The 16042-nt window shown below is 40.2% G+C and overlaps 1 protein-coding gene across 1 annotated transcript; it reads right to left on the bottom strand.

Moving 5' to 3' along the window:
- Nucleotides 1–780: 780 nt before the first annotated feature.
- Nucleotides 781–14749, bottom strand: EMC7 (ER membrane protein complex subunit 7). The gene is made up of 5 exons (XM_025998398.2): nt 14373–14749; nt 10012–10131; nt 4964–5102; nt 3650–3730; nt 781–1253 (listed from the first exon to the last, which is right to left on the bottom strand). Exons 1-5 carry the CDS (start codon nt 14603–14605, stop codon nt 1101–1103), a joined length of 726 nt encoding a protein of 241 aa, XP_025854183.1. The 5' UTR covers nt 14606–14749; the 3' UTR covers nt 781–1100.
- Nucleotides 14750–16042: the final 1293 nt, after the last annotated feature.

The raw sequence follows: 16042 nt of genomic DNA, 5'->3' as shown, positions 1-16042 counted from the left end.
AAATTTTTTTTTTTTTATTTATTCATGATAGAGAGAGAGAGAGAGAGAGAGAGAGAGTGAGAGAGAGAGAGAGAGAGAGAGAGGCAGAGACACAGGCAGAGGGAGAAGCAGGCTCCATGCACCGGGAGCCCGACGTGGGATTCGATCCCGGGTCTCCAGGATCGCGCCCTGGGCTAAAGGCAGGCGCCAATCCACTGTGCCACCCAGGGATCCCCAGATGATGGGATTTAAAAGCTACCTGTGCTATACTACCAACATTACACCAGGAGCTCTAAGGTTGATTTTCCACCCTTAGTCTCCAGGAGGCTCTGCCACCACTGCACTTCCTTCCCCTGACCATTCATAACCTGTTATTATTTGTGTTTCCTCCCTACATACAAGCTCTATTGTGGACAGGCACTAGACATCATCCATCTCTGACTCCCACCTTGAAGCACAGTCTATACTGAGAGTCAATAATGAATCCCATAGACGGTAACCAAAATTTAAGAACTAGTAACATGTACTCCCATCTATACTCTGAAACTAACTGTAATAACAAGTTAAAACTACATCAGGAACATATGGTTCCACCCCAAACATTCCCTGTTGTTTAAATGCAGGGCAGGGCTAATAATTTCGTAAGGTCTGGCTACACAAAAAAACCATGGCACATGCAGCTCCAAAAATATAAGCCACTTCTTTTTAAATAGGAAATGTCAATTTTAAGCCTCATATAATGAAAGAAGAAAAATGTTTGGAATAAAAGAAACACTAAGTGAAAGAGAAGTAACAAGATCATTTCATCTCTGGATTAAGACATTTTAATATACATAATGTAAAGTACTTCATATAATTTATTAACGTCATTTTCTATAGGACACTGTAATTAATTCAGTGACATCAATATTGACCTCATACAGATAAAAGATGAAAGCTGGGTTTTCTTGTCTACCAAGTACAAAACACGTGCTGAAAAGTTACCACACACAACAGTTATAAGAGATCAACTTTAAGGATGACTCAAATTTACAGTAGTTGCTTCACACGGTTTCCCCTCAAGACTTGGATGTCACCCAGTGTTGCTGTGTTTGTGCAAATGCTATCTCCACATGGTCCAACTACCTTCTTTTGCCAGCCCCACTTTTGCCTGTTTTACTGCTGCCGCTGCTAGACTTGCCAGACGATTTTGAAGAGAAGAGTCTTGTCATGAACTCAGAAACATCAGGTAATTCATGGTTGGAATTCAACATGTTCATTGACTGCTCCATCTCCTGCAAGAGGACAAAGCACAATAACTGGAAAGGCACTGAGATCTTTCAAGTCAGTTAACAACTAACACTTCCATTAAAGGAGAGGAATACAAGTAGAAGCTACTGGTTCTCAGCAATGTTATACCCACCGGCCCTTCAGAAACCATGTTTCATACTTCCTTTTTACTACTAAGTATTGTGATCCTTAATTAATCCCCAATAAATCTTGCACAGGGTTTGATTCAGCTTATGTTTTCATAACGGGTATTTTCTAAGATTATATGTGATCATATTCTTGCCATTTTATTTCATGTTTTCTGATAAAAAGGCTTTTTTACTGTTTTACCAAGTGTTTTTTTTAACTCATGCTTTCTTTAAATGCATATAAAAAGAGTATCAATCTTTAATTATATACCAAGGTTATCAGAAATGTTTGAAAAGTAACTACAGTATTTCCAATATTCCATTCCTAAGGCCCTTAGTGGTAAATCTATACAGCCCAAGTAACCTTATCACAGCATCTAAAGCAAGCAACATAAATGTTACAAACAAATCACTGGTAGGACCTCATGTGGATTTGGTATCTTCATTTTACAGTTTTGTCCTCTACTGAGCCAAGAATCTATAAAGTACTGTTCTACCTTTAAAAATACTAATGTAATACATGCTACATTTAAATTTTACATTAAATTCCAAAAGTGAACTTAAAATTGTATTAGTTCACACATGAAAAAAGAATAGCAAATACTGTATTATCTATCATTTAAAGTTGAACAACACTACTTGGATATTAGCTTAGGCTTTCTTCCCAAAGGTAGAATTTATACACAGGTTCTCAGGGAGAAAGTGCTTTTACATATATGGCTAGGAAAAGAAATGTTATAAGCATAAGTAAAAAATGTTAACATGCTCTAATAATCAAGAATTAAATGTATATGGCAAGAGATCTTGAGACCCTGCATTAAACATATCAATTCTATTTTTTAATCTCTCCAATTCTGAAGCTCTTGATTAAAGAACTTTTTTTTTTTTTTTAATAAGGATTGTTTTTCTTTTATTTATTTATTTATTTATGATAGTCACACACAGAGAGAGAGAGAGAGAGGCAGAGACACAGGCAGAGGGAGAAGCAGGCTCCATGCACCGGGAGCCCGATGTGGGATTCGATCCCGAGTCTCCAGGATCGCGCCCTGGGCCAAAGGCAGGCGCTAAACCGCTGCGCCACCCAGGGATCCTAAAGAACTTTTTATACTGCTTACTATTTGCAAAGCACTTTGCAAGGAATGAATTTTTGATCCAATGTGACCACTAGTGTTTCCTTCTACTAATGCCACAGAGTTAACTGGCTTAATAGATACAAGGATTACAAGGATGTACACTCTCTGACCAATGCTGAAACTAAGATGTCAAATTTGGGAATAAGATATTCTGAAATATCATAAAGCTTTCTTTAAACATGAAGTTTTTTCTGCTATTCCAGTTTGGAATAAATGCCTTGCCTTCTACAGAACTTGATCACCTACTACCTCAGCAAACATCTGTATTTATTTTATGTGTATCTTATTTTCCCATTTAAAACACACACACACTCACACATACACCTACAATCCTGATAGCAAGATGAGTGTTCATAAATCCATTATATTTCCTTCATTTAACTGACTCTGAGCTTGTTGACCACAGAGATGATATACAATTTATTTTTGTAGCTATCAATCAATAAATGTTCATTCAGCAATGAATAAGGTGTCAATACATCAATATATTATATAAAATGGAAAAACCTGGAACTCATGAGATATTTGTTGATGGTTTCCAGGTAGAAGAAAAGTAATGGTTAAAAGAATTCTGAAGATTTTATGGAAGCCAAAATTTTAAAAAGACAAAGCAGTGGCACCCAAATTTGAAGGATCTTACTTGGCAACTCCCCACCCATTGACAAATCGGTATGATTTTGTGGTGAAGTCTGGAAGCCACTATTCTAGTTCTCTCCCTTGGTGATCAGAATTTGTGTGTATGTATCTGAACATATAAACTAAATGTGTACTCTGAAGGGTTTTGTGAAGTAAAAATAAATTGTAAGAAGCTATCATTTTGCAAACTATTTGGATTGGGATACCAGGATTATTATGCATTTCAACTATTTAACAAATGAGGCACAAACACAGTACTAGGCCGAGTTTTTTAGCTATACGAAGAGATCCAGGCTTTTATGAGGCAGAACCAACAATTTATCTGGTCCAATGGCAACAACTAATTAAATGGCTGGAACACGATACTGTGTTAACACAACCTCTGAATGAATTTGGCTTGGGAATTAGGATAAAGCCAAAAAAAACCCCAAGCCAGTCAGCCACAACAGCTGGTTCAGGCATCAGACTACCGTTCAAAAATCCACAGGGGGGGAATAATCTTACCCGTCTCATGTCAGGATCACTTGTGTTGACCACTTTGGGCAGAAGCACAAATATTAATAATGGTAGAACCATCATCATAACCTGTGGAAAGAAAAAAAAAAAAACAAAAAATGTTTGAAATGATGATAAAATTAAAGACTCAAATGTTATATACACAACAAAACTAGCGGCAGCACCTCAATTCTACTGACCCAGTCCTGTTGATATAAGGTGCTCCTCAATGTTTAACTCCTATAAAGTATAAGAGCCTTACCTATGTAGGTTTGGACTTTATAGTCACCTCACTTCCTATCTACACCACTTACCATTTTGCAGAGTTTACAATTTAACACAGTTTGCTAACATAACTATTCACTTTCTTTAATCTGCAGTCTGGCATTAAGAATGATGATCCTGATGGCCAGCTAGGCTCTTTCCAGATAACTTTGTGGTTCTTGCAGAAAATATTATATGCCCCTCTAATTAATGCACATCCTCTCAAGCCTGCAATATAGGCTACTAGGTGACTACTATAACAGATGAAGCTTCTAGTAGTAGGTATGTTTCCAAGGAATTTCAGAAATGAAAACATGCAAGATATTTCTTAATAAGCTTTGGAGTCTCATTGCTGATTTCCCCTATCCACTCTACTCTCCTGCTTCTTTATGCCTGATAGCAGATTTTAGGTACTATTTATTCCTTTCAAAAAATGTACAGTCCCCAAATATTCTGTGACTTAAATAAGCTATCAGAAAGGAATATGATCACCACTTACACAATTGCAAGATAATAATTCAATTTCCAGAAGCAGAAAAACAAAGTCCATTTGTTTCTAAAGAATGCATTCTATTAGTGTTTTATTATCAGTGGATACCATAACATTAGTTTCATACCTTGTATTTAAATTACCACAGAATAATTTTTCTGTTTACTACACATATGCAAAAAGGAGAAAAATCCTTACTCAAGCCACCAATAGTGGCTGATCAATAAATGATGGCACATTCATCAGTGGACTGATATGCAGGTAGTATGAAGGATGAGACAGCTAACTCCACGTGACTTGCCACATATTCCATTTGAATTTTAAAACATTTCATCATATTTATCACATTGCTGTTGCACATTTCAATGTCAAATCTACCATGCAATTCTCACTATATTCTTTTCATTAATATTCCCAAAGATACTATTTTCCTGAAATCAATAAAACTATTCACAATTATCCTTTCATCTTAATAATTTGACTTTTCCTCCTCACCAGGGTTAGAACTTTTCAACTACCTGGAATCAAATTAGAGATTAGTAAAGATACTTAATTGTACAGATACATACCATCGGATTCATTAGAAAGTCTGTCCAGCCCCATGATTCCCTTTTAATAAAGTAAGAAGGTGGACCTGAAGACTTCATTTGAAGAGGATAAGGCAGTCTGACCACTTCTGATGTTTTGATATAATTCACATATCTTGCTCTGATAAAGCAACATGAAAAAAGCATCAGTAATTTCATCAAAAACATTACTAATTAAAAAAACTACTCATAATACATTAGCAATGCCTTATAATTACCTTTAGCTTTTTCTAAAATGCTCTGGCATCTAAATTTTTGATCTTAAAAATCTGATCAAAGTAGCTTTATCTGTATTTCTAAAATATTTAGCAAACTGTAGAGGAAGAACACTAGACTTGGAATCAAGAGACCTAATTTCTAGCTATAGTTCTGTTATTACCTAGGCCTGTGGGATTAAACAAATTCTTTGCTGGTTATATCAAAAGTTCTTTGAGAGTTCTTCTAGCTGTAAAGCTCTTTGATTATATTTAATAATAAATTGTTACAAATATATAAAAATGCTGGATTTTACTTCTTTGATTGCTTGAGATATGCATTAATGAACACACTCAATTTTCACGTTTACTTTGCAGGAAAAATTTATCATTTAAGAAAATCCTGCAACAGTGCCATAGGTAATACTACATTTTCACCAGAGATGCCACTAATTTTAATTAACACTCTCACCCATGTTCACACATGTTCCAGTTTACTTCTTGAAAACTGCCTCCCCACCATTCGCTCATTTCCTTATGGAATTTCTACTTGACACCTGTTCCACCTTTTTATTCTCTACTTGGCATCTTATTAAATTCTTTCACCGTGTCCATTCCTTTAGGTGTACTGCATTCTGGGTAAATTTCTTCTGATCCATCTTCCAGTTCATCAAATCTCTGTTCAATTGTTTAATACACGCATTGAATTTTGTATTCCAAAACCTATATTTATTGTAGAAGTTCTATTTTGTCCTTTTTTCAAATATCTATGGTCTATTTTTATAGTATTTTACTCTTACGGCAATAAATCTTTATTTGTATAAGCGTTTTAAACATACTTTAAACTATTACATAGTCCATATCCAAGAATTCTATTATCTGAGGTTCTAAGACGTCTAATTCATCTACTGACTCCATGTACATTGTTTTTTGGGGGATATTTGATAAGTTATATACTTTCTTTATGTGTGGACCTGGACAAAGTATTTCCCTGCAAAGAGGTTATGCATTTGTCTCTGCCAGGAGTCCAAGATTATGAAAACGGATGATCTTGTTAATTGCACAGCTTCAAAGTTTCTGGATTATGCAAGAAGTAATAAATTCACACCCCAAATTTCAGTGAAGGTAGGACTGTGACTATTAAATTTCAGGACAGATTTTTCTGATTGGGAGCCTGGTCTTTTGGATTTTAGTGCCAAGGGTCAAAGGGGGAATCAAGTATTAGATCTAATTCTGGCTCAAAACAATCTTAAGGCTCTTACCTACATACTGCTAATAAAATCTAAGCTTTTTTTCCCCCCCAGTCTCCACAAGCTGAGACCTGAGCTAAGATCAAGAGTCAGATGCTTAACTGAATGAGCCACCCAGGTACCCCAAAACTAAGCATTGTGGTTAGAGTATCAAAACCCCCAGGTGGGAAAATGGTTTATAGTTTGTCCTCCCAGGATTTCCCTTACTCATTTGGGTGCTATATATTTAAAAGGAAATGTCTGTCATATTACCATGCATGTTTACAAAATGTTGGTCACGAATATTAGGATCTTATATGAATCCCACTCTGTTCTCTATTCTGTCCCACTTCCGATTATTAAAATAATAAGGCCCATGATTTTTACCTAGTTTCAGGCATCCAATCATCAGGAAGGAAACCGAGAACATGAATCCCACTGCTGCAACTAGTCCTTAAATGCTAAAGCAGGAAGTACTCTTTACCCACAGCAAAAAGCCAAAAAAAAAAAAAAAAAAACAAAAACTTCATATACAGAAAAATATTTCCATTTTCTTAGACTACTTTATTCAAAATTCAGAGCAAAAGTAAATAAAAATATAGTTCCTAACAGACAAGTATCCCTTTTAACAATCCTCATTTCCTCCAGGATTTGGTATTTTTGATATTAAAAAAAAAAACACTTAAATGTGTATATAATAAAAAGTGTAATCTACATACCTACCCAACTCTAAGCTTACAATTCTAAAATTTATAAAAAGTCATAAGTCCTTTAAAGTTTAAATTTAACATACTAGGATTTTACCTATTTATTTTATTAAAAATCTTTATGTCTCTAAAAAGACAAGAAATTTGATACCTAATGAGGTTCATCTACTTTGAAATTCAAAGTCCATTTATTCTATCAAAGAATATTTATAAACATATTTATAAGACATTACCTTCATTTCAAGCTTCACCCTTGCTCTAAATAGACAACAGCAAGAAATATGATTAGAATTTGGACAAACTATTCTAAGACAACAATTTAACTTCAAAAATAGAGGAGAAAATTTTTAAAGAATTTATTTTTAGTGGCATCATTATATTAGTTTCATGATAGTATCAAGAATTTAGGGATCCCTGGGTGGCTCAGTGGTTTGGCGCCTGCCTTTGGCCCAGGGTGTGATCTTGGAGTCCCCAGATCAAGTCCCACATCAGGCTCCCTGCATGGAGCCTGCTTTTCTTCCTCCGCCTGTGTCTCTGCCTCTCTGTCTCTCTGTCTCTCATGAATAAATAAAATCTTTTCCAAGATCTATAAAGAACTTATTAAACTCAACACCAAATAAACAAACAATCCAATCATGAAATGGGCAAAAGACATGAACAGAAATCTCACAGAGGAAGACATAGACGTGGCCAACATGCACATGAGGAAATGCTCTGCATCACTTGCCATTAGGGAAATACAAACCAAAACCATAATGAGATCCCACCTCACACCAGTGAGAATGGGGAAAATTAACAAGGCAGGAAACCACAAATATTGGAGAGGATGTGGAGAAAAGGGAACCCTCTTACACTGTTGGTGGGAATGTAAACTGGTGCAGCCACTCTGGAAAACTGTGTGGAGGTTCCTCAAAGAGTTAAAAATAGACCTGCCCTATGACCCAGCAATTGCACTGCTGGGGACTTACCCCAAAGATACAGATGCAATGAAACGCCGGGACACCTGCACTAGCAGCAATGTTTCTAGCAGCAACGTCCACAATAGCCAAACTGTGGAAGGAGCCTCGGTGTCCATCGAAAGATGATGGATAAAGAAGATGTGGTTTATGTATACAATGGAATATTCCTCAGCCATTAGAAACGACAAATACCCACCATTTGCTTCGACGTGGATGGAACTGGAGGGTATTATGCTGAGTGAAATAAGTCAATCGGAGAAGAACAAACATTATATGGTCTCATTCATTTGGGGAATATAAAAAATAATGAAAGGGAATAAAGGGGAAAGGAGAAAAAATAAGTGGGAAATATCAGAAAGGGAGACAGAACATGAAAGACTCCTAACTCTGGGAAACGAACTAGGGGTGGTGGAAGGGGAGGTGGGCGGGGCTGGGGGTGACTGGGTGGCAGGCACTGAGGTGGGCACTTGTCGGATGAGCACTGGGTGTTATTCTGTATGTTGAAAAATTGAACACCAATAAAAATAAATTTATTTAAAAAAAAAATCTTAAAAAAAAAAGAATTTAAATTGCCACCAAACAATCATCTCTGTTCACTCACATTTAAAAAAGGGGAGGGGGGGGACCCCTGTCTGTCCATAACAGGCAGTGGCATAAATGGACTAATAAGGAGCTGATATAAAGGATGAGACAGCTCTATGTGTGACTCATTCATTATATGTGAATTATAGCATATTTACACATTATACTTTCATAGCTTTCAAAGTCCAAAAACAAAAGGCAAAGAAAGAAGAAAAACATTTTAGGCATAAACTCAAATGTAAATATTATGGTACCAACTGAATATTATTTCTATCGTGTCAGCTGAATTTGGGGTCTCTACAAATCAATCTAAATATTCTTTGCACATACCAAAAAGATCAGTAATAAAACAGAGCTCCTCGAACCCCAAATCTATTTTTACCTTTGCAAGACCTATGCTTTATTACTGTAACATGGAATTATTTTGCGATAGCTCATAGAAAAGGCATTACCACTCAAAATACTTTCATATTTGTCACCATACCTCAATAAAGATAGAAAAAATAAACAAGTACATAAAATTGTTTCATATACTTCCTGGTCAGATTAGACCAAGGAGAATATTACTGGTATGGGACAATAAAAAAATAAATAAATAACTGGGGTTATAACAGAAAGAATAACTGTGGACATCTACACAAGGGATTCCAACTTCAAACGGATTTGTGATATTCCATACTCACAACCTGAATTAGTCCAGCATTCTTTTCACCTAAACTTCAAAGCATATGTTCATCTACTTAGAAATTCTGAAATTTTTCCTAGTCTGCCAACCTCTAATACTGTGCTTTTTTTCTTATCACGATCCTTACTTTGAGATAAACTAAACAATGTAATCTACCATTTGCTTAAAAAATACTAAATTTCCAATGTACACTAAATATTTCAGAAAGGAAGAACTGTAGAAATTTCTAGATCAATACAACTATTAAATAGGTATTAAGAGGTATTATCAATAACCTCCAATGAAAAACAGGTAGTAATATTTCTAATTTAGAAAAGTTAAATTATTTCCCACTTCAATAATCATATTGCAATTATAACCTTCAGACTTTCTGCTCTCATGATAGGTAATCTTGCCTCTTCTCTATTATAATCCTATTAGGAGCTTTAAAATAAATTTTAAACCTGAGCAGGAGGAAGTTCAACTTTGCAATATTACCAACACTCAGATTAAAATAATATAAGGATATTTTAGGTGGCAGAGGAGAAAAAATATTAAAGATAATGTAAGGATGTTTCATGGAATATCTGTAGTTTACATGAGAAACTTTTCAACCCTAACTCTAAATTCTAAAAGCAATATAGGAGGTATTTGGTATCCTCGCCTTTTGTAAAAACTAAATCAGATGCTCTTACCTCATTTTTCCTTTTGAAGTGATATCGACTCGGACAGGATCAAATCTGTAAGCTGGAGATATAACTTCCACTACATAAGATCCAGAAGGTATATCATGAACCACAAAACTCCCATCTGTCCTGGAAAAATGAAAATCATTATTTGGACACTGCTGATCAACAGCTTGCTGCTTTCTTCTTATGTTTTAAATCATCTGTTAAGTCCTAAATCAAGCTCCTCCAAATGACACAGAAGTTGGAAAAAAACAAAAAAACACCCAAACTGGCAAGAATTGTCCCCATGCTTCAGCTTCCACAATCACACTGAAAGGATTCTGACAACTCTGAGCACGCCACAGGAGCAGAGAATCCTGACATAGAAAGCACTTCTAATTCCTTCTGTGGGACAGCTGATAAAGAGGGTACTGTTTCAATTCTGAAGCCATGTCTTCATTCAAGGGAAATTATCAATAGGCATTATTACTACAATATTAAGGTTTCAATTTTGCCAACCTCCTGTAACAATTCCTTAATTAAAATTTAATGGCTTTTTCCTAGTTTTTGTTTGCATTTTGTTGTCTAAGAAAAAGGTCATCAAGCACCATTTGTTCCACATGTTACATATAGTTCCCGTCTACTTTGGTTACTTTTGTTTGGATATATAGAAGTTTAATAGATTTATGTGGTTAAAACCATTTGCCTTTTCTTCCCGATTTCCTCTATTACTTTCTGGACTTAGAAAACCATCCCACGAAGAGCCGATAATCTCAGGTTCACAATCAAAATTAATTTGTTTTGATAATGAGAAACTGACCTTCTGAAGAAAAAGAAGTATCTGTTTCAGGAAAACAAATGATCCTAAAAAGATCTGCTTTAGGGACACCTGGGTGGCTCAGTGGTTGAGCATCTGCCTTCAGCTCAGGGCGTGATCCCCGGGTCCTGGAATCGAGTCCCACATGGAGCCTGCTTCTCCCTCTGCCTATGTCTCTGCCTCTCTCTGTGCATCTCTCATGAATACTAAAATCTTTTAAAAAAATCTGGTTTATCAAAGAAGTCCTAGTATAATACATTAAATAATGCTTCTTAAATCATTAGGCTCTTTCATAGCTAAAGAAAAAACTGATTCTGCCACATTCACAATACTTACAAAGCAGCAGGAGGAAAAGATACTCCTTGCTACTTCAAAGTACACACTAAACTAAAACAGAATTGAAATGTAAACATCAAACTAACTTATTCCTGGGCTGGAGGTCTTCACTGGCCCTTCACACCCACTCTCCACCCTTTTCCTCCCTCTTTGCAGACAGAAGGAAAGAAAATGAGCTTAGCATATCTTTCCTCAGCTCTCCCCTGACAGGCCATCTCTGACTTGCTCCATCACAGGGCAGAGCTCCTCTTGCGGCAGTCCTTTCCTGCCCCAGTAACCTTTACTTCCCCTACTTCCTTCAGGCTTAGAGGTGACAGTGGCTTTGAGGTTGTAAACTCCAGAGTACCGCACAACCTGGCTGTTTCCCTAACACCATGACTACACTGTTTAATCCTTTCATTAGACTTCCCTTGAATTATTATTATTTTTTTAATTTTATGATAGTCACAGAGAGAGAGAGGCAGAGAGAGACAGGCAGAGGGAGAAGCAGGCTCCATGCACCGGGAGCCCCATGTGGGATTCGATCCGGGGTCTCCAGGATCGCGCCCTGGGCCAAAGGCAGACGCCAAACCGCTGTGCCACCCAGGGATCCCCCCGTGAATTATTTATTCTGGAGTGTAAATTATGCTTTATATACACAGTGATGAGAGCAAGAAGTGGCATGAAGCATCCTCAGTCAAAACTCCCCTCACCTCCATTAGCCAAGACCCAAGCCACCCTCAACAAGCAGAACTATAAGTCAAAATGGCATTGTAGTTATGCATAACAGGTATAAGACAAATTACTATCCCTCTTCCAACAAGAGTCCCACCATAAGCTCTTCATATTAATTCTTTTTTTTTAATTCTTAACATTTCTATATACAAATGCCAGAACATGAAAGGATGTCAGAAACTGCTCACAAGATATTAAGTGGGGGAAAAAAAAAAAAGGCTACAGAGTACTATATATTGTATTTTACTATTAAAAACAGGTCATATGATTACAAAAAGGCTGGAAAAGATACGATAAAATGTTGTCTTATCCCTTACCTCTTGTTTATGTTTTCTTCAACAAACATATAACTTATACCTTATTTTAAAACAAAAATTATAAATGCTTCTTAAAAGAATTATATACCACAGAAAAGAGAAGCCAAGTGGTTAGTTTAGGCTAATTTCCCAAGGTTTTTGTTTTGTTTTGTTTTTAAGATTTATTTATTCATGAGAGACACAGAGAGGCAGAGACACAGGCAGAGGGAGAAGCAGGCTCCATGCAGGGAGCCGGATGTGGGACTTGATCCCGAGTCTCCAGGGTCACACCCTGGGCTGAAGGCAGGCGCTAAACCGCTGAGCCACCCAGGGATCCCCAATTCCCAAGGTTTAATTGAGTTTCTTCATTAAAACATCATCACTTGAGGCAAACCCTAAAGAACGCCCTAACGCCAGATTTGTAAAAACAAATAGCATTAAGACTAGCTTCTCGGGCAGCACAGATGGATCAGCGGCTTAGCACCGACTTCCCCCAGGGAGTGATCCTGGGGACTCAGGATCAAGTCCCACCTCTGGCTCCCTGCGTGGAGCCTGCTTCTCCCTCTGCCTGTGTCTCTGCCTCTCTCTCTGTGTATGGCTCTCATGAATAAGTAAATAAAATCTTAAAAAAAAAAAAAGACTAGCTTCTCATCATTATTAATCTGAGATTCAAATTCTAATTCAACAGCACCCGGGTGATCTGAATATTTGCAAATCAGATTGAGAAATAAACGTCCAAAAAAAAAAAAAAAAGAAAGAAAGAAAAAAAGTCCATATTTACAATGTCTGGTTTTCAAATACCACTTGCTGGTATACAAACCAATCAGGAAAACACTTTCTTTCCTAAATATTTTTATTTTTTTAAAGATTTTATTTATTTATTCATGCGAGACACACAGAGAGGCAGAGACACAGGCAGAGGGAGAAGCAGGCTCCATGCAGGGAGCCCGATGTGCGACTGGATCCTGGGTCTCCAGGGTCACACCCTGGGCTGAAGGCAGACGCTCAACCGCTGAGCCACCCTGGGATCCCCCTAAATATTTTTAAATTATTTATTTATTCACGACAGTCACACAGAGAGACAGGGGGGCAGAGACACAGGCAGAGGGAGAAGCAGGCTCCATGCGGGGAGCCCGACGTGGGACTGGATCCCGGGTCTCCAGGATCACACCCCGGGCCGAAGGCGGCGCTAAACCGCTGCGCCACCGGAGCTGCCCTAAATATTTTCTTTCAGTTCAGTTTCACATCCCAAGCAGCGAACGAAAGACTTGAAACATCACAGTTATGCCTAAACATCTGAAAAGCAGGTTGCTGCAAAACTGGAGTGCTAATAAATTCACCACGTTCTTTAACAGAAGTTGAAATCCCATTTTTACAATAAGCTAGAAAGGACTGAACCATGTTAGCAAATGTGGAGAAACCCCAGTCTCACACAAATGCCCCAAATGTAACGCTGCAAATCCCTCGATGAATTCAACTGTAAAAAAAGAATAATCCCACCTCCAGGCAAAAAAAAAAAAAAAAAAAAAAAATGCTTTTTGATTAGGGACTTCAGGGCCCATTAATTTGAGAAGCAGCAACATTAGCCTCCCAGTCTATGCCATCATAGAAATCCTTTGGGCTTTGAGAATTCCCACTCGCTCAGCATATTTCTACACAACATCAAGCTGCCAAAAGACAGAAACGAATGCAAAAGTGGACAGATTCGGGGATCCCCGGGTGGCCCAGCGGTTTGGCGCCTGCCTTGGGCCCAGGGCACGACCCTGGAGTCCCGGGATCGGGTCCCGCGTCGGGCTCCCTGCATAGAGCCTGCTTCTCCCTCTGCCTGTGTCTCTGCCTCTCTCTCTGTGTCTATCATGAATAAATAAATAAATCTTAAAAAAAAAAAAAAGTGGCCAGATTGGGAGGAAATCACATGAGACGCAGAGACTTTAGCGTCCACCCGTCCGCGGGGCCGAGGAGTGGTCGACCCCGTAGCAAGGCGAAAACGGAGTCGAAGGAAACTGACCCCCCCCCCCCGCTCCGCCCTGGGACAAGCACCTGCCACCCCCAGGTACAGGGAAACGGGCGACGGGGAGGAGAGGGGAAGCGTAGGGCCCCCAAGGTCTCCCGGCGCACACCGCCACCGGCGCCCACCCCTTCGCCCTCGATACTTGGCTCGCGTAGGGGCAGCTCCCCTCTGGCGTCCACGCCAAGCGCTTTCCCGCTGCCCACAGGAGGCTCACTTAAGAAATCCGACATGCTCTTCTCCGTCTACCAGCACTCGCGCCGCCGAGATCCAGTCCTGCGGCTTCACCCCGGGAACAACCGCACGCCCCTCGATCTTGAAGCGGTCTCCTGTGCCGACCCCACTCCCGCCTGACCCATCGGCAGCAGCCCCAGGCAGCTCCGAGCCCTGGGCATCCCCTGAGAGCAGCAACAGGAGGAGGGCAACGAAGCCCCACTGCACGGCCGCCATGACAGCAGCTCGCCACGGCCAGGCCTGCAGCCCGGGAAGCCCTACCCGTCCCCCCGTTTTCGCCGCCGCCGCCGGCCGATGTCGTCATCACTGCGCGCAAGAGGCGGGCCGGCTCGAGCCGCGGGCTCACAGCCAAGGGAAGGAGTCTTGCGTTGAGCCAATCGCTGGCGAGGCGGAAATGAGGCAAGCACTTCCGGCGCGCGGGGCCGGAAGGCGGTCTGGGCGCGCGTCAGGTGCGTCGGGGGCGTCCACGCACGGAGCGGCAGTACGCACCTGCGCGCGGCTGTGGCGGCGGGGCTGCGCCGGAGCGGGAGACCGGGAGACCGGGAGACCGGGAGACCGGGAGCGGCGACCGCCTGAACCGGGGTCTGCAGATGCGGCCCCGGCTTCCGGAGACGCGGGCAAGAAGTTGTAGGGATGCTCCGAGACGCGTGAGGTGCAAAGGCCCCCGTTTGTGTGTGCGGGGGACGATGTCTGCGCCTACAAGAGGGTGGACACGGACACAGTATGTGGAAAGGGAGAGGGTTGAAGCCGTTTGCGGGCGTCTCCAGTATCTTCACTTTCTTGATGACAAAGAGGAAAGACTGAGGTTTCTGTCGGCCATGAACGTCGTGCTCTCGATGACACATTTCTGTTGAAGATCATCGAGCGAAATGCGTGTTTCTGTCCTGTGAACTCTTAGACTTAGCTTCCCAAAGAAAAGTAACAAAAACTGGGAAAAGGGGGATGGAGGAGCCAAATACTCTTGAGCCCCTGGCAAGGCTTAGAGACGCAGTACCCGCGGCCCCCCGCGCTCTGTCCTCGCGAGCGGCGGCCGTTGTCGGGCGGGGGTACCGCCCCCGGCCTTCACTGTTGATGTTTGGAAGAAGAGCTACTGCAGAAAGATGATCACGTGTTACGGCCCTACCCACGACCACCTCCTGTCAAAACTATACTAAATCGTGAAATAGAATTTCACTTTTCAAGAACGATACGAAATTTACAAACATGCCAAAATAAAAATAGCTTCATCCCTGAATGTTCACATATTTTTGGCGATCTGCTTTGCTGGTGTCTCAGACATGTTCATTTGATTAATAGGTGATCAGTGTTGGTCTTTTTTTTTTTTTTTTTTAATGATTTTATTTATTCATGAGAGACACAGGCAGAGGGAGAAGCAGGCTCCATGCGGGGAGCCCGACTAGGACTGGATTCTGGGACTCTGGGGTCATTCCCTGGGCGGAAGGCAGACGCTCAACCACTGAGCCCATGGTGCCCCCAGTGCGGGTCCTAATACCATATAGGAGCGGTGGAGTTTACTTTTTTGTAGGGGCAATGTGGAAGAGGACCAGCAGCAAACAGCAACTGAGCTCTCAATTTCTTTCTCCTTGTTCCCCTATCTTACTGTCACTCTAATGCCAAAGGATCTAATGATCTGAGCCCCCCGAATGCCAGGCT

This window comes from Vulpes vulpes, chromosome 15 (genome assembly GCF_048418805.1).
Source record: "Vulpes vulpes isolate BD-2025 chromosome 15, VulVul3, whole genome shotgun sequence".
Lineage (NCBI taxonomy): Eukaryota > Metazoa > Chordata > Mammalia > Carnivora > Canidae > Vulpes > Vulpes vulpes.
The sequence above is the reverse complement of the archived record's forward strand: the minus strand, read 5'-3'. Positions and strand labels throughout refer to the sequence as shown.